The sequence below is a fragment of the Juglans regia genome, chromosome 14 (genome assembly GCF_001411555.2).
Source record: "Juglans regia cultivar Chandler chromosome 14, Walnut 2.0, whole genome shotgun sequence".
Lineage (NCBI taxonomy): Eukaryota > Viridiplantae > Streptophyta > Magnoliopsida > Fagales > Juglandaceae > Juglans > Juglans regia.
The window spans coordinates 22,659,497-22,685,031 of record NC_049914.1 but is presented as its reverse complement, the minus strand read 5'-3'; the positions used below and the strand labels follow the sequence as shown (position 1 = coordinate 22,685,031).

General features: G+C 34.5%; 1 protein-coding gene across 2 annotated transcripts; it reads left to right on the top strand.

Moving 5' to 3' along the window:
• The first annotated feature begins 425 nt into the window (after nt 1-425).
• LOC109000652 (AT-hook motif nuclear-localized protein 9-like) lies at nt 426-6,234 on the top strand. Of its 2 annotated transcripts, none has more exons than XM_018977605.2 (6): nt 426-724; nt 3,014-3,081; nt 3,196-3,327; nt 4,898-5,059; nt 5,451-5,821; nt 5,967-6,234. In XM_018977605.2, the coding sequence occupies exons 1-5, from the start codon at nt 448-450 to the stop codon at nt 5,817-5,819; spliced, it is 1,008 nt and encodes a 335-aa protein (XP_018833150.1). In that variant the 5' UTR covers nt 426-447; the 3' UTR covers nt 5,820-5,821; nt 5,967-6,234. The 2 variants fall into 2 exon arrangements, with proteins under 2 accessions (XP_018833150.1, XP_018833149.1); XM_018977604.2 differs by having other exon boundaries at nt 5,957-6,234.
• Nucleotides 6,235-25,535: the final 19,301 nt, after the last annotated feature.

The following is a 25,535-nucleotide window of genomic DNA, read 5'->3' as shown; positions in this document are numbered from 1 at the left end:
AATAAAAAAGGAGTATAATAATACTAAGTTAAGTTTTTATTCGGCCTTTTCTTCGGACTTGAAAGTTGAAACACCTCCCACAGAGTCAAAATTTTCAGAAGAGAGTCAAATAGATATTCGTGAGGTTGAAGAAAATCAGCAGTAGTCCGTACTCCCTCTATATATATTATGTACGAAACTGACCAACTTTTCTGATCTTTGTGGAAAAAATCCCCATTGAATTGCATAAACAAAGCATAGAAAAGGTTGTTTCATTCCGCCGCCTTTTGCACCGTACTACTTCTGCAAACTCGTTCTCTCTGCTTCTTGTTCGTCGGAACCAAATACACATACACAGACACACAATCAGACTCTCTCTCTCTCTCTCTCTCTCTCTCGCTCTGTGTGTTAAGCTTTGAGCTTATTTTTTGTGAGAGAATTCTGGGGTTTTTTTTTTTTTTTGGTGCCATGGACGACATGAACAACAGTTCGGTGGTGGAGCAGCAGCGGGTGGTTGTAGCTGTGGAAGAGCCAGAAATGGGAGGAGAAGGATCTGGGCCGGTAGTATTGGGGTTGTCGGGTCCAATTGGCTTGGAAGAAGTGGGGAAGAGGAGGAGGGGACGGCCCAGGAAGTACGAGGTTGCTGGGAAAAAGGTGGGCCCAGTGTCGGAGAGCCCGTCCAAAAGGTCTCGAGGAAGAGGAAGGCCCCGAGGTTCGGGTAAACTTCAGGCCTTGGCGTCTTTGGGTGAGTTTCTTCATTCTTGAGTTTCGAGCAACAAAAAGGAAAAAAGGTGGGATTTTTTTTTATAAAAATTTGGATACCATTGTCTCTTCGATGATCCTGATCCTTTTGCATTTTTTTTCTTCATTTTTTCCGTGCTTTATCCACTTTGCACCGTGAGGTCTGCCTTTACTTTTTGGACGATGCTACGTTCACCGCTCCCGCTGGGAGCTTATAATTGATTTTATTTTATTTATTTGAAAAAAAAAAAAGCTAATTTGCCTATCAATTCTTATCACTCTACTTGACCATTCGGAATTTTTTTATTTATTTTTATTTAATAATTAAAGAAGTAATTTTAAGTGTGTTGATATATATTTTTTTATTTTTTAAAAATATTTAAATATATTAAAAAAATATGAATAGAAAAATAAAAAGCTCTGCCGCTTGAGTATTTTTTAATATTTTTAAAAAAAATTACAATATTATTATTTTCTTAATTATTAAATTAAAAAAAAATTAAAAAAAAATAAAAAATTTCAATGATAACACCAAGTGGTAAAAACTAGTAGTGAAAGTATCATTTTTTTTAAAAGATTATAAAAAAATAGGGCACTACAGCCACTGCTTGTGGGAGCTACTGTTAGGTATTTTGGTATTTTTTTTTATATGTATTTTTTTAACACTTTTAAATTTATTTTTTTTAAAAAAATTTATAATATTATTAAAAATTACTTCCTGTAAAAAAAAAAAAAGCAAGCAGTAGCTCCCAACGGTAAGATTATGATTATTCTTATTTTTTTTGTTTTCTTTGCCACCTTTCATCCTCATTGGGTCTTATTTTATGAAAAAAATAAAATCTATTATTAAAAAATTAATTTTTTTTTAATAGAAATCTTATATTTTATTCATATTTTTAAAAAACGATTACGTAGCAGTTGCACAATTCACAGTTACAAATATCTTTTCTTTTACCTGAGTTTCCATCCAATCAACGTATTTCTCTCCAAAAGGTCTAGATGTTCAAAGGGTCTCTTTAGTGTTTAAGTATCTAAAGTTTGTAAACAGCAACTCATAGATGTCTTCTCCTTTTTTGTCTCTGACCCAACTGAGTATCTTAGAATGAATAAGGTTGAATTCGAAGGATAAAGTGGCAAAAAGATGACTTTGAGATTGCTTCCCTGGAAGAAGTGAAAAAAACCCAGGCTCTGCTCAAAGGCAGATTAGATTGCTAGTCTTGAAGAAAATCATCATGTTTGGAAAGATCAAAGATCAATCAAAGAGAAATCTGGCGGGAAAACTAATATCATAGATGTTCAATTGAAACATGCAGTTCCACTTTATAGAGAAGGAGAATTTGAAGCTTATCTAGATGAAACTCCTTCACGGGTGCCAAAAAAGTAAGTGACAGAAGTCAGAAAACGGTTAGTAAGACTCGACTGACATTGGATAAAACTCCGGGATTTTTAGATTTCTGAGTATCTTAGAAAGAAAAAGGCTGAATATGATATGATTGACCCAAAGTAGAAGTTTTGGGTAGAAGTTGAGTAAAATGATCGTGGAATTGCATATCAGCCGGAGGAAGTGAGAAAAACATGGGCGAATTATTCGGCCCAAAGTGCAGATTTCTAGTCTTGCAGGGAATCATTACGCATGGAGAGAACAATTAAATAGAATTTTCCAGAAAAACGGATATCATAGCTTTTCAAGTGAAGCATGCAAGTGGCCTTATGTTGTCACACAACAGTTCGCAAAAATGAAAAAAATTAGTTTTATCTAGATAAAATGCCTTCATTATATCCAAAATAAGAACCTTTTTTGTTTTGTTTTTTATAAGTAAAAGGCTTAAGAACCTTGTCCGTAAACATTAGTTAAGGATTGTAGGTTGTAACGTATGACCATATGTTGTGAAAATGGCTGTTCATTCATAACGGCTAGACTTGTAAATTATAGCACTCATATGAATGAACCTTTCCCAATTATAGCACTCATGGCTACTCCTTTTTGCCATTCCCACCAGTGGTTCTGAATTAGTTGAATACAAATTTAGAGATGAGGTATGCACCTGCTGGAGTCCTGTTGATTCTAGAAACTCCATCTGACAATGTTGTGCATCAGCCTGGTCTTGAGACCTGAAAACGTCCCAATTCTTACCATTCTGTAGGATCTGGCTCGATCAGAGGGATTGTGTTTATCCCATTTTTAGATTATTTAAATTTTAATGCTTTTAAAAGCACTTGAAAATTTATATTTTTCAAGAAAGATATTGAAAAATAGGCCCATCTGTTTCTCACACCTGAAATTTTTGTGAAGGTGCATTTGCTGCAGACACAGCTGGAGGAAACTTCACCCCTCATGTTGTACCCATACAAACCGGTGAGGTAATACCTGATGGATATCAGGGAAGTTTGCCTAGTCATTTTATATTTTAGTTTCTTACTTGGCATGTTATATGTTCTTTCATTTCTTAAGAGGTTATGTTTTGTCCTTTTCAGGATATTGTTAGTAAGATATCATCATTATCTCAAAAGGGTCCCCGAGCAGTTTGTATTCTTTCTGCTACTGGTTTGGTCTCCAGTGTGGTAATTCACAAACCTGGTTCTCCTGGTGGTATTTTGAGATATGAGGCATGTCCTCATTCCTTTCTAGTACCCTTTACCACTCAGTTTTCACTCCTTTCTTCCGCTTTTGCTGCACTTGTCAGATGGCTAGATTTGTTGCATTTCATGGTTTCATGAAGATATCTATTACAACTACATAGATACATAGATTTCACTCCCTCACTGTATCTATGTAAAGTTGTATTTTTGTGATCCTCTCCCTTCCTTTCACTTGTGCAAGAGTACTTTCTGAGATGATACCACCAGTATGCTTGGATAGACTAGTTTATGCGGGATGTGTCCTGAAAAATGTCATGATGGGGAAAGTGAGTTGCCATTGTATAACACCCCAATGGAAGGCCCAAACCACATGACTTATACTCCAAAAGGACTAGTCAATGATACAATTGGAGCCTCATTAGAACCTTATAAAGAGCAAGAACTTCTCCTTCCCAAACAATGTGAGATCTCATACACCACCTACCATTATCCATATCATATGAGGGTATCACACATTGAGACAAAAGGACCGCTTTGAAGAAGTCCTAAATTGATTAGTTTTTACTTGCCATACTGTGCATATAGTTAATAAATACCATGTACATGCTTAGGTAGACCAATCTCTATGGCACATGTTTCTGAGAAATGCCATGATCAAGTGGGATGCCATTACGATAGAGACTCCTAATAGAAGTCTAAGGCCCCGTTTGGTTTTACAGATAGTCTCAACCCATCTCATCTCATATCAATATTCAAATACCATTCAAACACGATCACTTTTCAATTTCAAATTTTCAAAATTTTCAAATAAAACACAAAAAAAAAAAAAAAATTCAACTTTTTCAAATTTCAAAACAAAAATAATATTAAAAAAAAATATTCTAAAAATATTTTAATTTTATAATATTTTTATTCAAGTTTTTCTCTCTCATTTTCCAAAATCCCATAAAACATTTTAACTCAAATTATTTCACTCCTATTCACAAACTATTTTATTATTATTTATATATTTTTCATCTCATCTGTATAACAGAGTCTGCATCTCCCAAATGTTAACAAAAAGGATGCATGCTTGAATATGTTATTGCTACATACAACTATCTAATGTTACCAAGACTTTATTTTACCAACATGCCTTGAGACGTAAAAGTGATGCTGTCATGTCATTGTCAAGTAATTATACTTTTAGCAGGCATGTCTAAGTTCGTTCTCTTTGACGGTTGGATGTATAAGTTTGTCATGAACTTGGTTGGTATATCAATCTCTCTGTCTCTGTCTAGACGGTAAGTATCATCTTGATGTCCTAGTTGGATGAAGATTAAACTTACGGGTAGATTAGATTAGTGCTGCTGCAATTACCTTCATTTTCTCTTAGTGCTTGCAATAGTATTGTGCGATTGTCCCCCATTTTGGATGTTGATTCTCTTACACAAGGAAGCATTTTATATTGGAAGCTAAAAATATTGAAAAGGAATTGACACAATAAGATGTTCAACACCATTTAATTTAAACATTTGAATGTTTTAGGTCTACTTCAGTGCCATTGTAGGTCTATATAGGAAGTCAGAAATTTAGAGGTTTCCGTTTGTTCATGCAGGGTCGCTTTGAGATCTTGTCTTTATCTGGATCATATACATTTGGTGAAACAGGTGGCGTACATCGCAAAAATGGCTTGTTAAGTGTTTCACTTGCTGAACCTGATGGTCGGGTTTTTGGTGGTGGGATTGCAGGTGCACTGATTGCTGCTGGACCTACTCAAGTAAGCCTTCCTTTCCTAACTGTTTATATGATATAAATTACTAAATATTCATGTCTTGGAGTTTAAATTTCCTTTTCAAACCTTAATGGTTCACATTTTCTAGCCAAAAGTCGTTTCAGAAGGCTACCAAAGTGAATAAGTTAATATTAAAAATTAGTGGAAGATCAAAATCCCTTGTTGGAAACCGAAATAGATTCTACTAATCCATCAGTTTTGCAGTAAATTTTCTCCCAAGTTGAAAGGTACTCGTAGCAAAATTAAGCCTTTACATTGTTAGCTTGTTATGGCAGTTAAATTCTGTCTTGCCAAAGTAATTTAAGAAATGCTTCGCACCGTGATCCCATTTTATAATACTGCTAATTGCTCATTTTGGGTTCTATTATTTTGTCAGCTCATCATTGCCAGTTTTAAGCAAAATATCAATAAGGAAATAAGAAGGAAGCACTCCCACACTGATCAAAAGAAAAGGAAGCACTCAGTTGAGTCCAACGATGCTGCCAGCATTCCTCGTGTTTCAGATACGGGGAGAGTACCCAAGCGTATTGCTAAGATGTCTGATGGTGATGATAGTTGCACTACCCCGACATCTGCACTCTTGGAATCGGTCTATGGAAGAGCATTTGATATCCTTGCCATGAAGCAAAACATGACCTCTGCTTCTTCTCTACATAGTGCTGATCAGAATGCCTCGCATCCCTTGCAGCAGATGTCAGACCAAATAGCATCTCCTAACATCAATGCCTGTATCCCTCGGATATAAAGGTCTCTCTCTCTCTCTCTCACTCACACACACTCTCTCTCTCTCACACACACACACACCAATACGTGTGCGTGAGGCATGGCCACAGTACAGAGGCACCACATGACATTAACAAAATTGCTTGTTCTGTCTGTTAGGGGGTTACAGTTGTTAATTGAGGCAGGCGGGAGAAATAGAAAGCAGCTTGCTTACTTCGTAGGTGGTGATGATTGAAGATGCTTATTAATAAATGTAATTTATCATTAAACATCTGTTATTTACTTCTTTTGCACTTTATGTGAAAGTTTCGCATTTACTTCCTGGCTTGAATTGAATGCCATGAATAAGGCATTTGACAAGGTATTGGCAATTATTGCCAATCGGGACAATTGGCCCTCACTAGTTTTAAAAATGTTGATGCTTCTAGGATAGCATATTCAAGGATTCCATACTTTTCCCCCCTGCAATTACACCCATGAAATGTGGTAACTTTAACTTCAGCCTTCCAGTTGAGAACTGACAATCGGTATATACCTTGTCTTTGTGAGGTTACCAATATGACTTGTCATATTCGAATTTTCATTAAAAAACAACTAACATGCTTTCACACTAGAATGCTTTCAACTAACATTCATCTTCGCGCCTGCTTGTGACGGCTCGTGGAGTCCATCCGCCGGTGATAGTGAGATGGGGTGGTTTAGATCTAATAGATCTTAAGGTGACAAAACTTTGGTATGGCGTGTGTAACTGTTTGATGCATTCTGACATGGTGATGCGTGGTGGCCACGTACATGCAAGACAAGTCGCGAGTAAGGATCACGTGCCAAGATTTTCATCGTGATTCTGCACTGTACCAATAGATCGACGATTGAGGAGTTGCGTGATTGGGCTTGTATAGACAATCGGTCGTAGGAAAGTGATAGATGGTGACTTGACCGAATCGGTGAAGAGGAAAAGTTGATAAAAGTTAAAAGAAAAGCCTATGATAGGGCGATGCCAAAAAAGGAATGGAGAGGATGACATGTTTGGTTAGCTGGTAGCTAAAGCAAGAAGAGAATGAAGAACTAGTGGATCTCGTGCATAGGCACACCATCTTGAGCGAAGTTCCTCCTTCCCCTAAATCATCCATTTCGTCAAAGGACAGTGCAGGTACACTGACTTCTTTGATTGGGCGTGGATTGGGAAAAAGTAGCAGCTAAAGGAAAGCTAAAAGGCATTGGTGAAGAAGTAATGGAGGATTTGATATGATTGAAAAGTGGGAAAGCTAAACTAGCTAACAAAGGGGTTGGGATTAGCCAAGACCCCATCTCCTCTCCATTGGAACAACTGAACGGAGAGGATGAGGGACTTTTACTTCTAGAGAGGACTTTCTCTTTCTAGAGAAAGGAAGGAGCATTAATTGTCCAATTTATTAGCTTCTATTTGTGGTACACAATTTCATAGAATGTAGGTAGTGGTTATGATCGAGTTGATAGAAAAGAAGGAATAGCACGTACTTTTCATTGGGGATAGAGTTGAACAAGGAAAATAGAGATGGTGAGTCAGGGCAGAGAGGCCTTTGGTATCCCCTCCAGTCAAGAATTGGGGCCTCACAATCATTAGCCAATATGCTTTTGTCTCATGCCTTTCTTTGTTCATGGTTTGATATTGATCTGGTGGTCTAGTTGTAGAGGAATTATACCAATCCATCTCGAACTTGGTGGTTAAACTCTACTACGGAAAAATAGCTCGACTCCAGGATAATAAAAAGAAAAGTCTCATTCTTATTACTTTTCAATATGAAAAAGGAGAAAAATGAAGTACGAAAAAGTCATCTTATTCAAAACCCCAATTATGAAACCCAATCTCTCCCACTTCATGCCTTCTCTATTATTCTTATAAGAGATAGAGGCGATTTCACATATTCTTAATCCAAAATAGTAATTCTATAAACAACCGTAAAGTGCGTAAATGCCGCGTAATCACTTTGAAAAAGATTGAGATTCACTATTAAAAAATTAATTAATTTTTTTCACGTGGATCTCATATTTTATTCACATTTTTCAAAGATAATTTCCGGTTACAAATATCTTTTTTCTATCTTATAATGATATTAACTTCATAAGAAAGAAAAAAAAAAAGGATTGAGGATATTTACTTGACTGATTTAGGGAAAGTTTGTAGGTCTCTTAACTTTATTGAAAAACCTTGTCATCTAACAATTTCTTCTTTTAGTCATTTTACTTCCCTGATTTAGGAAAATTTTGAAAGTTATATATTCCTTTATTAAACAGAAATTTCTTTATGGGTGTGAATCAAAGATTTTCTCAGTGGAAAAAACAGAAATTTGCCACCCAGTTGGCTTATAGGGAGATGCAAATGATAATTGCATCTGATATTGCGTTTGTACTGCAAATAAAATGCATATACAAGAGTTGCTACAGATTGAAGTTTTGAACCAAAACGGCTTTCCATTCAATTGAATTGAATTGGTTGAATATTAGAATTAAATGTTCAAAACAATATAGAGAGTGGTATGAAAGGAAATAGCTGGAATTTTAGGAAACAGATATTTTAGATCTCTTTCCTTTTTTTTTATTATTTAATTTTCCTGTTTTTTGTAACTCCGTAATATTTCTAAAATCTTAATTTTTTTTACTATTCCTTTTATATACCTGTTTTTTATTGGATTTAATTAAAATAGGATGTGGTATAAAACTCTCATGTACGCCCTCTAATAAAAATATGACACCTTAGCTTGAATGATATAATGTGCATACACACACCAGTTATGCACGTTAAAACTTAAAATAATTAAATTAAAATTAAAAAAAAAAAAGACCTGGTGGTTGTTCGGTCGCTTTTGGTGGCTTTCCGCAATCAACAAACGTCGATTGCCATACTTGCATTTGTACATATCCAATGTTGATGTGGTCGGAAATAGCCGGGAATTGCCATACTTGCATCATTGGTGGAATTTAGGCACAACCACTGATATGGTTGTAAATAAACTGACGGGACCGGCCGTCGCCCACACGGATCAACTGCTAGAGTCCAAAACCGGTCGGCTGGCGGTATAAAAATAAGGAAATTGACGCCGCATAGTTCAATTTCGGTTTGAACCAAACCCAAATTGTTGACCTGGCCAATTATTTATATATATACATATTTTATATTATATGTATATAAAATGACGCCGTTTCATTTAAGTAAGTAAAACGATGTCGTTTTAGTTATGATTTTTATAAAACAAATTAGATGAAACAATGCCAGCGCCATTTCATCCTGGGATTAATAATCCCCCACTTCTTCTTCTTCCCTATGGTTTTCTCCTCTGTAGGTCTGCTTCTTTCCACGGACGACATAGTCTGCCTCTCCCCTCCTCCTTCACAGAGACACCGACGACAGATCGAAGAATCGCACTATTCATGTCGAGATCGAGGCTACCGGTTTTCTCTCCCAATCGGTTGGTTCTAAGCCTCTCCAAAACTCAGAGGTGAGGCATTGATTGAAACAGCACTAACCACGTTAGTTTTTAGCCCTAGCCACTAACCAGCTATAAGTGATGGCAGCTGCCATGAATAATCGGGGATGATATGAGAATTAATTAGCATCAATAGTTTTTGGGCTCAAACTTTCTATTTTATGGTTTTAATAAGTCTTGTATGGTCTAGTTTATTTTAAAAACTATAAAATTACGAGGTGGCAACACATGGTTAGATGGTGTAATTTCGCATCCAGACCAATGGTGCTCCCTTTTTGTATTATATAATCTATTAGATAATTTAATCAAATAATCTAATTTTAAATTATGTTATGTTCCCTGGGAGTATCCACATCCACTTGATGATCCAATGTTTATTAGTAAAATATGGTAAAAAATTTGAAGATTGACTAGTTTGAGCCGCACATCCGGATGAGCATTTTGGGATTAAATTTTGGGGCAGCTACAGTATATCCCCATATATGGGCTCTAATGTAGATCCCAAATCAAGTAAAAAACAATTTCTTTGACCATGTAGCAATTAAATTACCTCTTTCGTTCTCTCTAGAAAGAGAAGCTCTTACTTCTCTATAAAAAGTAATGTTTTGAATATTGTACCGGAAGCCGAACTGGTCAAGGCACTAGAACAAAATATTTCGGTATTGGTATCGTTTTGTGTACCGTTTCGGAATAATATTTCGGTACCAATACCGTTTCGGAATAATTTATACATGGATAAATTATATATATACAAGCATTAACTGTATTCAAAATAATAATAAAATAAGTCACAAATTCAATACTTCTCAATACAAGTCTTAAGTTTTAAGTTACAAGTAATATAAAGTTATAAACACCAACATTATCATGATAAAATCATTAATGTCACCACGTCATCAAAGATACTCATCCTCATAAAAAAGATAATAAGGATCATGATTCGACATGTTAATCAAAATATTTTGATCAACGTCATCACCATCATCAACATTAACACCAACATTATCATTGTCTTCCTCATTTAGTAGGCTAATGGCTCCTCAATACTTGCTCAATCCAAATCTTCTCCATCAAGAAGTTCAGATTCTTCATCCACCCATTCTTCCATCAAATCAATGTTTTCAAGATTGATTGGATCTAAAACACCTCTTCCTTTTTTATGCTCATGTCAAAATAAAATCAAATATAAGTGAAAATGTTATATATTTTTCAACAGTGAAAACATTAGTATTAAAAAATGTACCTCTCTTTCAGCTTCAAGTTATAAAGAACAAATACTAAGTCAATTCAAACGTTTATGCACTAATTTATTTATCTTATTCGAATGAATAAAATCAAATGTGCTCCAGTTTCTCTCACATCCAGTTGCACTACAACATTGACTTAGTACTCGAACAGCAAATCTTTGAAGCGTTGGAACCTCGTAACCAAATTGGGTCCACCATGCAACTATAACAATAATGCAATTATAAATTATTAATTAAATACAAGTAAAAATAAAATAAGATAAAATTTAAAGTACAAAGTCACACTATTTAACAAATGATACCGATAAATAATAATACCTGAATTAATCTTATCACGCTGGTGGATTGCTAAAAAATGTCCAAACTCACCTACTGCATTCTTATACAAGTCAAGTTTTGCAATAATCTTGTCTTGATTATCGAGATCGAGTTTCATCTTCATAACAAAGTTGTTGAAGCCTCTTACAATATTATTTTTATTTTTAAAGTTAGGGCTATAGTAAATTCCAGGGTTAAGAAAACAACCCACTGAATATAATGGACTGTGAAGTTGCCTATCTCATGTAGAATCAATGATCCGGGTGAATGGACTGAATAAACTAACTTTGTTATTGCATCTTGCTTTTATGTTCTCCTTGACTCTTTCCATTGTATCATACAAGTATTACATTACAAGCTTCTCATCCTTGTCAACATGTTGTAAAACACGAACCAAAGGCTCATTAACTTTAACAATAAATTGATATTGAGCCAAAAACTCTTTATTTTCTAAAACAATCTCAGCTATCTCATTTCTTATGTTGCTCTTAGAATGACTTGATGCAATCCATTTATAACAAGTAAACATTTGTTTGAGTTCTTTCTTAAACAAGAACAATCATTAGATACTTAAAAATTTGTCGCAAACCTTGTAATTGCAGGATGACACAAATCATAACCTTTGGTAAAGACTTTTCTCATCAATTCCAAAACCCAACCATGGTTATAGATGAACTTTGTTATCTTTTTTGCCTTTTTTACAGTATCATCAATAAGGGGAAAATATCTTGGATTAGAAAAATTCTTCAACATTAAGTCTATGCAATGAGCTGCACATGGGGACTCGTAGAAAGAGTCATACTTTTGTTGTAACTTTTTTTCTACAGCTTTATAACTTGCATCATTGTCCGTTATGAATTGCACAAGATTCTCAGCTCCAAATTCTTGAACAACCTCATCAAAGATATTAAACAATGTTTCAGCACCTTTTCTAAGGTCAAATGTATCAACAGACTTCAAGAACATTGTACTTTTCGGACAATAAACTAGAAAGTTGATTATTGATTGTTGCTTAAGGTTTGTCCAACCATCTGCCATTAGTGAACAATCGGTCTCATTCCAAACCTTCTTAATTTGTTGCAAATAATCTTGAATCTCATCCACATCCATCTTTAACAAATTTCCTCTCAACTCATATAAAGAAGGGCCATTGAATCCTGGCCTGATGATAGTCATGGCATCGATAACTGGTTGATAAAACTTGGAGTGAGCCACATTGAAAGGCAGAGTAGCATCATACTACCAGCGTGCTACAGCCATCTTTGCTTTTAAAATCATCTCATTTGAACACATAAAACTCTTAATTGAAGGTTGGGTCCCAGAAGTTGTTCTTGGAGCAAAAAATCTACTCAATCCCCCCACTGACTTTCCAGTTCCAGATTCTTTCGATTTCCCCTTACCTTTTGAAAGCTGAGATTGTCCCTCCATACTATTACTATCATCAATATCATCAAATGTTAAATCTATATCGCCTCCAATCTCTGGCCTTATTTTTCTTTTCTTTCCTTTATTTTTTTTCATTTCATCAAGCAACTCCTTCATTTGCCATTTTACATCTTCAGAGACTTTTTTTTTACATGCTTCTACATCGCCTGGAATCCCAGCTAGATGATACTTTAACCAAGTGATCCCGCCACCTCTAATTACTTTATTACAATATAAACATTCAGTATTATTTCTTGCACCTGACACTGCACGTGCATGGGGCCCATACTGGATCTTCTGATCTTACAGGAGCAAGTGTTGGAGTCGAAGTCATACCACTAGTTGATTGACAACCAGACATTTTTAACTATTAAAGTATAAAAAATTAACACTTATAAGTAAGCAAAATTAAAAAAAGAAGAAATTCAATAGCCATTAAAATTAACACTTATAGCCAATAAGAAGAAATTCATCAAATCTAAACATGATTAGATTTAAAAAAACATCAAGTTCATAACAAATCAAAATACCAAACAGGCAAACACCCACTACCCATGTTTGGGATCCAACACAAAAGAACATGGATATATATATTTTAATTCAGTAGTTCATATATATATTTTAGCTAATACTTGAACAAGGATATATATATATATATATATATATATTTTTATCACAGATTTTGCTCATAAGTCACAAAATACCTCATATATATAATAAAACATCTGCATATATGATACAACTCAGAACATTTTTCAAGACAACTTTCTTCTAATTCAGCACTATATATATATATATATATATATATATATATATATCTTTGTGTGTGTGTGTGGGGTTATTACAATTACTAATTGCGATGATTTCTATATTAAAGTCAATGATAGCATAAACAAATCAGACAATCACGGATCACCCCAAAGCTATAGAATCATAGATACAATATAGAATTTAAAAACAAACAAACACTATAAAAATATAATCTAAAACATCTATAAAAAATAAAAATGCAATTCTAATTTGTTTATAAAAAAAAAGTAACAAAAAAATCAAATTAATTTCGAAAATGATGAGATACGACAGCAGAGTCGCGGACAGCGACGTGCGAGCTGACGGACGGTGCAACTGCGAGTTGTTGGACGGTGTGAGCTACATTGCTGCTGTCGGCTGAAGGAAAAGAATGAGCCGCTGAAAGCCTGAGGCTGAGGCTGAAAAACTTTACAGTTTGCACTTTGCGATTTTGGCCTGGCGAAACGAAATCGAAAAAGAAAAAAGAAAAGTTAGAAAACCCTAATACTGAAAGTCCAAAATTGCCCCTAAGAGTTTACTGGAATTTCGAAAATGCCATTCAATTAGGGTGCATAATTTCATATCGGCCGAAATATGTGTTTCGACTGAAACATTAAATACCGGCCGGTACACCCGGTATTTTGAGCAGTACGGAATATATATATATTTCTGGTACCGACCGAACTTCCAGTATGGCATATACCGATCGGTACGTACCGGTCTGTACGATACGGTACCAAAAACTTTGCTAGAAAGTCTAAATCACTCCAAGTGCCTTTGCCGGAGAGGAGGGTGAGAGTTGTGTGAATATGCTTTCCACCCTCATTTCCTCTTTGTCTCCATTTCCTTTCCACTACCACTATGTGATTGTGCTTCCATGGTACCCTTTTTTTTTCTCTCCTCCCCTCCACTGTTTCGGTTTTCATCAGATTTACTGCACTCTAGCCACCATCAGTCGACACGTGCCCCACCACGCAACCCTGCTGCTGACGATCTATTGGGATGATGCGCAACTGCGCCAAAAATCTCTGTGCTTGACCCTCATGCATGGCTTGCTTCCGCACGTGGTCTTTATGCGCCACTGCGGCTTGAAGACTCTGCCGGCCACACCCGCAGTACCAGCATATTCCCCACCTCATGATCTTTCAGATCCGCCCCACCTCACCTCCAAACCATTGACGCATGGCCTCCATGCCCCACCACAGAGGCGTGGAAAAACATATGATTTGTCGCAGATCAGTCCATCCGATGTCTATTTTTCTACTAAGTTATCGCTTTTCCTAATTGATGATCTAGAAAAAGAGACTACGGATCTCTCCAAAAAATATCTCAAGACAAAAAACTGCAGTGCACTCATAGCTTACACTGCCTCTAGTGGTGGCTTACTTAAAAACCATCTTTAAAATTACGCTCTCTTTGTATGGCATGGGTGGCGACTATGAAATTGGTCCTAAAGTCCGTTTTATTTTATTTTTTATCACTTTTGCACTACGATTATTGTACTAGGTTGTTTGTTACAGAACCCCACCCCTCCTTATGTATCATCTTTTCATTTTCTAATGAAATTTGTTTGCTTATTAAAAAAAAACTCTTTCTCCGTTCTATTGTTCACCCTCCTAAATTTCTCACACTACTCTCTCGTGCCCTACTATGTTGTCAACTCTATCATGCACTCGCGTCCATTGACAACCCCTTCGATTGTCTTCTCTGGTAAACTTCTCTACCTTCGCTGCACGAACTCACACACAGATGCACGCGTGCACACACACATATACACACACTCGCTCTCTCTCACACACACACACACACTCTCTCTCTTTATGCCTCATAAACTATTTCGAATCTCTCTTGCTCTCACTCTTGCATAGAACAAATAATTTATTGGCTTGATTGAATGAATCGAAGATTTGTGCTTTAGTTGGATGACATCTGTTGTATAAATTTGGGTCTCTATTCGTGCTTATTAGAGAAATGTCTAGGGTTTCTAGGTAAATGAGATATTTTGAGTATGTTGGTTGATTTCTGAGCGATTAACTTCAGTTTATGCAAATTGTGGTCTATTATCTTCAATTTATGGCCCTTTTTTTGAGTATATGGCTGTGTGTGACCTTGGATATATGGTTACACTCTTGTGGTGTTTGATAGTTGGCTATTGGTTCAATTATTGCTTTTAAAACTATTGTTGGACCATGATTAGTTGGGGGTTTGTTTTAACTCGAGATGTTGCTTCATACTGCCATTAGGCTATGACTAGTTTAATGTGAGTGTTTATTGGATGTTTGTAAATGAATCTTGTTGTTAAATTCATGTCTATAATGACATTGGGATATTAATTGCGTGACTTGTCTATACTCCATCTTTTGTTTGTCTATCCATTATCTATAAAGGATTGTTGCATATCTCGAGTTTTATCTTATTGTTCTTGCAACTATTGATTAATCATTTGATCACTCTATTGCATTGGTCTTGATTTTAGTGTTGACATAAATATTTTATATTGGGGTGTTTATATGTAGGCACTGTCGTTGGGGCTATATTTCTAATGTAATGAGGTTGTGATGATGGTTGAATTGAATGTTGTGAGTGTGTAATTAATAGGTATTGTGGATTGGGGCTCGATCCCTATGGCATGATAATCCGGATGGCCATTTTCATTGTGAAATGCTTCTCAAAGGTAATCTTGATTTACAACCATGATGGTTGTGCACCTTTCCTCTGCTTGACCGACCATTTACCATTCTGAGCCCCCCTTATATGCTTCTACACTTTAGTTATGTTTTAAGTTTATTATATTTTTTTTTTTGTTTTCTCCATTGACTTTGCTGAAAGATATTGAGAATATGATATATCTTGAAAATTTTAGCTATAGAGAACTGTTTTTGAGTTGGAGGTTATGGCAACTCTTGATTAACCATTGAATGCCTCTGTTGTTATTTTTTCCCTTGTTTTCTCCTTTGACTTTGTTGGGATCTATTGATATCATCATATTCATTGATTTATAAGCTATGTTGAACTGTTGAATGCTCGAGATTGTAGCAACTCCTAATTTCAACTCTATATGCCTTTGTTACGATGTTTTCTTCTTATTGTCTCCATTGCCTTTGCTGGGGATATATTGACCATCATTATATTTGTTCAAAATTTAAGAGACATTCCTCAACTGTTGACTGCTTGGGGTGATTTGACAACTCTTGATTTTGACTATATCTGCCTTTGTTATTATGCTTGTCTCTTGTTCTGTCCATTGCCTAAGCTTTGATATATTGATATTATTATACCATTTCAATAACTGAGCTATACTCAGCTGTTGATTGCTTGAGGTGATTTGACAACTCTTGATTCCAACTTTATTGCCCTATGGTATTATGCTTTTATCATGTTGCGATCAATGCCTTTGCTTGGATATATTGATACACTTATATTTGTTCAATATGTCCTTGGGTTATACTCAACTGTTGACTAATTGGGATGATTTGACAGCTCTTGATTTTGACAATATTACCTTCTGTTGTTATGTTTTTCTTTTGTTGTGATGCCTTTGTTAAGATATATTGATACACTTATACAGCTCAATATGTTCTTGAGTTATATTCAATTGTTGACTGCTTGGAATGATTTGGCAGCTCCTAATTCTAACTTTATTGCCTTCTGTTGTTATGCTTTTCTCTTGTGGTGATTAATGTTTTTACTAGAATATATTGATACACGTATATAACTTAACATGTTCTTGAGTTATGCTCAATTGTTGACTGTTTGGGGTGATTTGACAACACCTGATTTAGACTCTATTGTCCTTTATTGTTATGCTTTTATCTTGCTTTGATCAATGTCTTTGTTAGGATATATTGATGCACTTATATTTATTCAATATGCTCTTCAGTTATACTCAATTGTTGACTAATTGGGGTGATTTTGTAGCTTCTGATTTCGACTCTATTGCCCTCTATTATTATGCTTATCTATTTTTTTATCCATTGCCTTTGTTTTTTTATGAGACTGTGATGATTGTTGTAGAAAATTGATTTTTCTTATGAAATCAACCTGCATTGGGGACAATGTAAAGAGGTTCAAACTCCAAGGCATGGTAATCCAGATGGTCATTATCGCTATGAAATGTAACACAGAGGTAGCTGGGACTTGCAACCATGGCGTTTTTGCCCCTGCCTCTATGTCACCACTATCCATTCTAAGCCTCCTCATGGACCCTTAATTTATAAGCTGATCCTCTATGTCTTTATATCTATAAATTGATTTTGAACATTGAGGTTGATTTTACATATCTAAATTACTTCATTGCCTTCGCTTTTATAGAGATGAATTCACAAGATCATGACAATATGTTCTTCATGAACCTTTTAAAAGATGACCCTAACATTGTCCACTCATTCTTGAGTCAAACTCAACATAGTCCAGTGTTTGTGGTATACTCTCCACGCCAACCCCAAGTTGATGTTCTTACCGCTAAGAAATCACAAAAGAGTGTGAACTTCATTTAAAAGTAAAACAAACTACTAATTTTGGTGCGGTTAAATATTAATTTAGATCCAATCAATACAAGGGATAGATAAAAAACATATCCGACTTTGGAAAAAAAAATCTCTTATATTTTAATGAATACAAGCAACTACCATTGAGCATACAATTGAGTCCTTAATGCATGGTGGTCAACAACTCAAAAAACGATCAATAAATTATGTGCAAAACTAGCACAAGCTGAAGGGTTAAATTAAAATGGCTTGACTGAGCAAGACAAAATATAAAGTTCTTCTAGCTTATTATGTTATTATCTGTACATAATTTTTATGCTTTTGGACTATTAAATAAAAACTAATATATATATATTTTATGTTTTTTTTTTTCATTTTGCAAGTTTGACAAAGTGGAGATTATGTACCAATCACTTGAGAAGACCTAATTTTCATTCGAGCATTGTAGGCATCTGTTGAATGACCAACCAAAATGGATTGAACGTAGCCCCAAGGACCACGTAAAGAGAATATCCTCGATTTTGGCATCTAACTCGTACATTATGTGCTCTCGATTCACTAAATCAAGTCGAGATGGACAATGTTATAGAAAATAATGCTATTGACTTAGAGACACCAATGAGAAGGAAAACGGAGAAAGCCAAAGGAAAGAATGACTCTAGACTAGCTGAGGACATTTTCGAGATGTCAAGGGTGAAATATACTCTTTTTGAAGAGTCACGCTTCCAAAAAAAGAGTTAATTCATCTTAAGGAACAAAAACTACATTTTTAACAATGAAGAATCATAAAATAAGCCAAGAGGACAAGAGAATCAGGTTAGAAATAAAAATAATTCAATTTACACTATTTAAAATTGAGGAGAAATATGAAAGGGAGTGGTAGAAAGGGAGGAGCAAATTATGTTGATAGATGTCATTGCATTACTTGAAATACAATTAGCATATTTCCATCAACGTCAAATAAAGATTATGGAAAAAAGTAATTCAGATAAGCAATGAAAATTTGTGACAATTGATATGCATGCATTTATTTTTTGGGATAATCACATTGTCAGATGTTATTGATCTTTGTAAAAGACTATTTATTTTTATGGAATATTGGATGTTTGTATAGTTTGTAAAATTCTATATTTTTTTGGATTGTTGGAGAATGAAGATGAGAACCAAAATAATATCACAAATCACATAAATATTAACTCGTGAACCGAAAGCGTACATAGGAATGCAAAACCAAATTGACAACATATGTGATATTGTGCTTTTTATTTTCTACTTCTTGTTATATAATTGTTATTAGCTCTCAATTAGATCCGACTGGAGCTGAGAATAAGTTGAAATGTTTTTTATTTAATAATGACGTTGAATGAACTCCATAAGTTCACTTGTATGATTGCACAAGTTCACAAGGACTTTCATCAAGTTGTACGTAATCGAAGTCGAATATTCTATTATCCTCTTGATCGTCTTCAATAATCATGTTATGTAGAATTATACATGCTTTCTTAATTTTTTGAGATCAATGATCTTGAACATTTGAGCTTGTCCATGAAAGATTACAAAGCGTACTTGAAGGATCTCAAATGCAAACTCTGCATCCATTTTTGTTCCCTTGTGGAGATGGGATCTTCTTCACAAATATTGACCACTTTAGATATATACCATCGGCAATGTAGTATCCTAAGGTGTAATCATTACTATTAATTGAATAACTGCCTAGAGTAGCACACATTTGGGCCAGTTCAGTGAATATAAAATATCTTTCAAACACATTGATATTATTATGAGAATTGGGTAATACAAAAAATGCATGTCATATCCAAAGATCATATGATATTATTGTTTCTAAGATAGTAGTGGGTTCACGACAATGACTGAAGTGCATACATTTCCATGCTGCTAGATAATTTTTCCACATTCAGTGCATGCAATTAATGCTCCCTAACATCCCTAGGAACCTACGTTGTTCACTAATTGAGAGCAATTAAGCAATATTATTAGCATTTAGAAACCTTAAATACTCATTAGAAAAAACATGAACGATTGCTTTCACATATTTTTTCCGGATCTCCATTACGGTACTTTCTCCAATCCTTACGTATTTATCCATGAAATTGAAAGTTACTCCATAAACAAGCATTCTAAGTGCAGCGGTTATCTTTTGCATGGAAGAACCGACTCTTCTAGCATGATATTTTCTTTGGATGAAGTAAAACTCGTAAGCCTCTATCTCAAACTGAATGTGGAGAAAAAGAGAACAACTCATAAGAAACCTCATTTGAAATATATTGGAGGGATATATTGGTGATTCTACAAAATAATCGCAAAAAAACCGTTCGTGCCATTGTATATGATGACTCCTAATGTACTTATGTTACTGACAAGTATATCACAACTAGATGTTGATCCTCTATTTTCATTGGGAATCATCTCTAACTCATCATCAGAGTCTAAGTGGTGAAGAAGCAATTTACAAAATAAATGAGCCACAGAAAGAGCAAAGTGAAAAATGGGGCTAGAATGAAATTTTTCTCTTGATCTAAAATGAAACTTAGGTTGTTGTGAATGTTAATGAAAGAGTAGGTGCTCTTTTTTATACACCAAAATATTATCATATGAAAATTTGATTGTTAAGAAAAGACAAATTATTATCGTTAAAAATTTAACCATTACAAAAGGACAAAATACCTTACAATATGACAAAATTTTAAAATATGACTACTAGAATCATAGAAAAATGGTACCGTTGAGATGATATTGATTTTCAATAAAATCTTATCATTTTGTAAAAGGAAAATTTTGAAAAAAAAAATCTTATTGTTAAGAAAGGAAACTTTTGAAAATATTATCATCTTCGACATAAAAATAATTTAAAGGTCTCTTAAAAATCTTTGCTAGAGATTAATAGTTCCAAACACAAGAAAGAAAATAAATAACTGAGTAGTTAAAAATGTAAATAAATAAGTTAAGAAACTAATAAAGAAAGAATAGAGAAAGATTATTTTAATAGAATAGAAAAAGAATGGAGAATGAGAATGAGATGTAGGAGGTTTTGAAAAAATGAATAGTTAAAATAGGTAAAGATGATTTTTGAATAAAATTTAGCAATATTTTTGTTAAGCGTAATGTAATGAAAAACATATGCATCTGAATACTTTGAGCTTTGAATAGTCACAGGTGGTCTCCAAAAGAGAAAGTGTTCAACCCTATCTTTAGGCTGAGTTTGGATACAAAGTTGTGTTTGTACGGAGAGTTGGTCTTCGTATCCAAATGCTCTGTGAGAGATTTTAAAGATTGTTTCACTTGTTTTCATATAACGATAAAGTAACTACCACTTTTGCTTTTGCTTTTTAGATGAAATCAAAACCAGTCCAACTTTTTCAGAAAACACATGCCTAAGTAATTTCAAACCCAATTGCCCCTTACCATCTTCGCAGCTCGTTCCAAAACTTGACCCCCCACCCCCGTGCCTCACAGTGCATCCATAGCATTTTCAAAAAAGAAAGGAGATCCACCTGCAATTTCTCAAATCCCTAACGTTGTTGCCCCCATATACTTTGTCCATTGCGATTTTGCAATTTCACGAAGACCATTTCTCAAATCCCCAATGCCGTTGCCCACTTGCCCCCATATGTTATAATTACGGCTTTATTGGATTGATAAAATTATTAATGTAAACAATAATTTATTAATGCAAAGAAAAGTTTATTAATGTAAAGAATAATTTATGAATGCAAAGAACAATTTATTAATGCAAAGAATAATTTATTAACAAATTACATAAGGCCTTACATTTTGAAAATGCAAAGAATAATTTATTATAATAAATTTGTAAAATTATATTGTATTAATTATGTGGTGTCACCATTTTTTGGTTATGTATTTTATTATTTACCAATTATCCATTAAATTTTATTTAAAAATAATATTTAAATCATTATACATACTATGCAATCATTGGTGGGACCCACAACCCTCAAGTTCCAAAAAAATTGAAACCATCTCATCTCACCTCTAATCCAAACACACAAATTTTATAAAACCATTTATCTTATCTCAACTCAATATTCTTACTATTATTCACAAACCATCTCAATTTATCTCATCTCCACTCATTATCCAAACTCCATCTTAATCTTAAGTAAAATGAAGTCAAATCAATGAAGTGTGGTTCTAATTCGATCCAAATTGGCTGACTTTAAATACTCCTTGATCATGAAAGGCATTTTCCTAAAGAAATTTCAACATCTAAAAAGATGATTTTGACTAAAAAAAAAAAAGTAAGAACTTAGATTCATCATCTAGTTTAGGTTCAAAAATGGTAGTTTTCCTAAAAAGTATCTTGATGTTTCGTTGTCCCTCAAGAGAATAAAGAGAGAGTATTGCCTGGAGAAAATGAAAAAGAGAATCTTAGGTTGGAAAATCAAATTGTTGTCCTCTGGAGAAAAACAATTATTCGAAAACAAAAATAAGAAATGAGAGTTTTCCTTTGAAGAAGAGAGGTTAAAAGAGCCCAATCTAGTTTTAGCTTTCTTAAGCAAGAGTTGCTTAAAATGTGTGCTCTATGCCCGTTTCAGGCATGTGCTTCTGATTCTAAGGATGGGTCTAACATCATATCCATTTGCTTCATCCTTTTTATTTTTCAATAGGCTATGAAGAATATCCCAAACTTGGAGATTGCAGGATGATATTGCTGGGGAGAAGGTCGAGAGAATAACAATCAGGAATCATCATGCATATCCCTTCCCTTGTAGTTGGGAGCCTTAACACCACATTTCTATAACTCCCAGAGAATGAACTTATCCCCCTCTATCTTGATCTTGGCAAGTGTTCTAAGCAAACTATCTTGAGCCTAAGCTAGAAAAATTCCTAATAAAGAAGCATTTACTATGGTCAGCCAATAATTCACTTTGTGTAATCAGTATATATTAGCACATAACTAATAGGTCTTGGCATCAAAATATTTTAATATTAACGCCGTCTTTTTTCATAAAAAGTAAAATATGTCTAAATATTAGGGATAGGAAATGGGGCCCCGCACTCCAACCCACCCCTGCATGGGTGGGGTAGAGCCTCCGTCCACCAGATGTGGGTGGTGGGGCCACCCGCCAACATCTGGCCCCCTACAAGGGCAGGCGGGCGAAGCCCTGGTTCGATTTTCCCCTGCCCCGCGTTATATATATATAATCTATATATAACAAAACGACGTCGTTTCAAGGTATACAAAATGGCGTCGTTTCTATTATTAAGTAAAACAACCCCCTGATGACTCCTTCCCTCCCTCAGGCTCTCACTCTCAAGCCCCTTGATCTCTCTCACATCTATGTCTCACTCTCACAGTATCAGATCTACCCTCTCTCTCTCTTACTCTCCGTTTGTAGCACTTGCACGCCGTCACCGTCACCACCTGAAGCTAGCTCTGTCATAGTGAAGAACCAAATGTATGTATCCCATCGATGTCGAGTCAAATCTTTTTTTTTTTTTTTTTAGTTTTGTTGAGTTATGGAGGATGTAATTGAATTGAGGAGTTGGAGGATGAGATTGTGAATTGAGGAGTTGGAAGATGAGATTGTGAATTGTGTACTATGGAGATTTGTTTGTTTGTTGTGTGTAAAACAAATTGTGTAATTGCATGTAAATTTAGGGTTTTGGATTGAAATTCTAAATTAGTTTAGGGTTTCAATTCAAAACCTTAGAAAAGTTTAGGGGTTTCAATACTGAAACATCTAACTTAATTTAGAGTTTCAATCTGAAATCCCTATATCAATTAAGGGTCTTTGATTGAAACCCCAAATTAATTTAGAGGTTTCGATATGAAACCTCATTCTGTTTTGGGATGATTTTTGCATGATTTTAATTGTTGTGTGATTTTTGCATGATTTTAGATTTTTGTGAATTTTCGGGAATGGATAATCAATCAGAATTTAGTGCTAGCTCTCATACCCTTACCCCTGCCCCACCAAGCAAGAAAACAATTTCAATTGTTTGAACTTACTTCACCAAACTAAATGGTGGTGACGCCAATAACCCTCAAGCTAAGTGTAACTATTGTGGTAAAATGTATAAATGTCACTGTAGGAGACATGATACATCCCAATTGAAGGTCCAATATTAAAATCTTTATAAGAGAAGAGTCAGTTTAGACAAGAGATTAGACTTAAAAAATTGGTGGATGAGGGTAGTTGGGGGGAGACGTTGAATGAGTATACTAAGTATGATCTGGAGGAGTTTAGGAGATGCCTAACTTGTATAGTCATCATGGACGAGTTACTGTTTCAGTTTATTGATGGGAAATGTTTCCAAGCATATTCAAAATACTTGGAAGCTAGATTTAACCTTCCTTCTCGCCACCGTGATATAAAAAAAATATTACAGTGTAGAAAACGATCTGTTGAAGGGCCAATTGGTGGGTCAATTAGTTTGTCTTACCATCGATAAATAGACATCCATCCAAAATTATAATTTTATATCTTTGACATCACACTTTATTGATTGTGATAGGAAATTAAACAAAAAAAATTCTAATATTCTGTCAAATTTACACCTACCCCCACCTTCTCCCAAAGTCAAGGTTGGAAAAATGTGTAGGTTGGAGTGGAGTCAGAAGTTGGAGCAGAACTCCATAATTTGTCATCCTGCAGAGGCATATTCGGAGTTGGATAAATACTTGCCAGCGGATCTTCATTCATTTACGCTAGGGTTTGATATCTTATCTTGGTGGAAGACCAATGTCGTGAAGTATCTTGTCCTTAGATACATAAGCAACAGTATTTTAGCCATCCCTATTAGTACCGTAACCTCAGAATCGGTCTTTAGCACTGTAGGGCATATATTGGATCCATTCTGGAGTTTATTGTCTTCTACCATTGTGGAGACATTGATTTACACGCAGAATTAGATCAAAAGAATCCTAATTTATATTCCAGATGTTATTGACTTTGAGGAGGTGGACGATGAGGATGGTGGTGATCAACCTAGATCTGATAATCGTGGATTTGATTTTGTTATTTTAATTTATTTATATTCATTTAACTGATATTAGTTTCAACTTTAATTGTTATAGCGATACATGAGGCTACATCTACATCAACTATAATATAACTTCATGTTTATTGAACCCACCATTGCCATTTGTCATTGATTTGTATAATTTGTCCTTTAATTATTTTTTGTATTTATATAATTTTTGGTTATTCTAATTATTTTTTTTGTATTTTTTTTAGCTTTTATAGTCTTTTTGTCATATGTCTAATCATAATCCTAATGATCTCATTCTCATTCTCATCTTGATCTCAATCTCATTTTGGTTCATATTTTTAATGTTTGTAATTTTTACATTTCTACTGTATGTTTGTATTTTTTATTTTTGTTTCTTGCTTGTAATTCTAATTTGTTTTCCTATTAATGTTTCAGGTTTTATGATCTCACAGTCTCACAGCTGACAGTACAGCCCACTGACTTTTCCACCACCATGACCACTGACCGTATATAAGAGAAAATTAAAGGATTCTGTATGCACTCACACTCGAGACAAGCAGATGTGGTGGGTCCAAGTGACATGTTGTCCACCCTTATCTATTGTGTGTGTATATATTTATTTGTGACAATATTATGTATTAAACTGTTATATAAATTGGAAAAGATTTTTTTATCATCTACTATTCACTACTCTATACTTTATATCTTATAAAAAATACCTCCACATCCTATAAAAAAACCTCCACACCCTATAAAAAAATTATAAATGTAGAGTATGAGAGTGAATAGTAGATAATGCATAGTATTCCTCATATAAATAGTTGATTAATTATATACAAAAATAAGTTATAAGAGCATTTTCAACTATTTATGTTTTTTAAAAGGGAATATAAATTAGCTGATGAAATGTTTAAATAAAAAATTTCATCTAAAAAGAAATCTATAATACATTTAGCTACAGTAAACTTACTTTATGTACAGTAAACTATTCATCTAGCTAATTTTTTTAACTCATTATTTGTCTCTCCCAAAT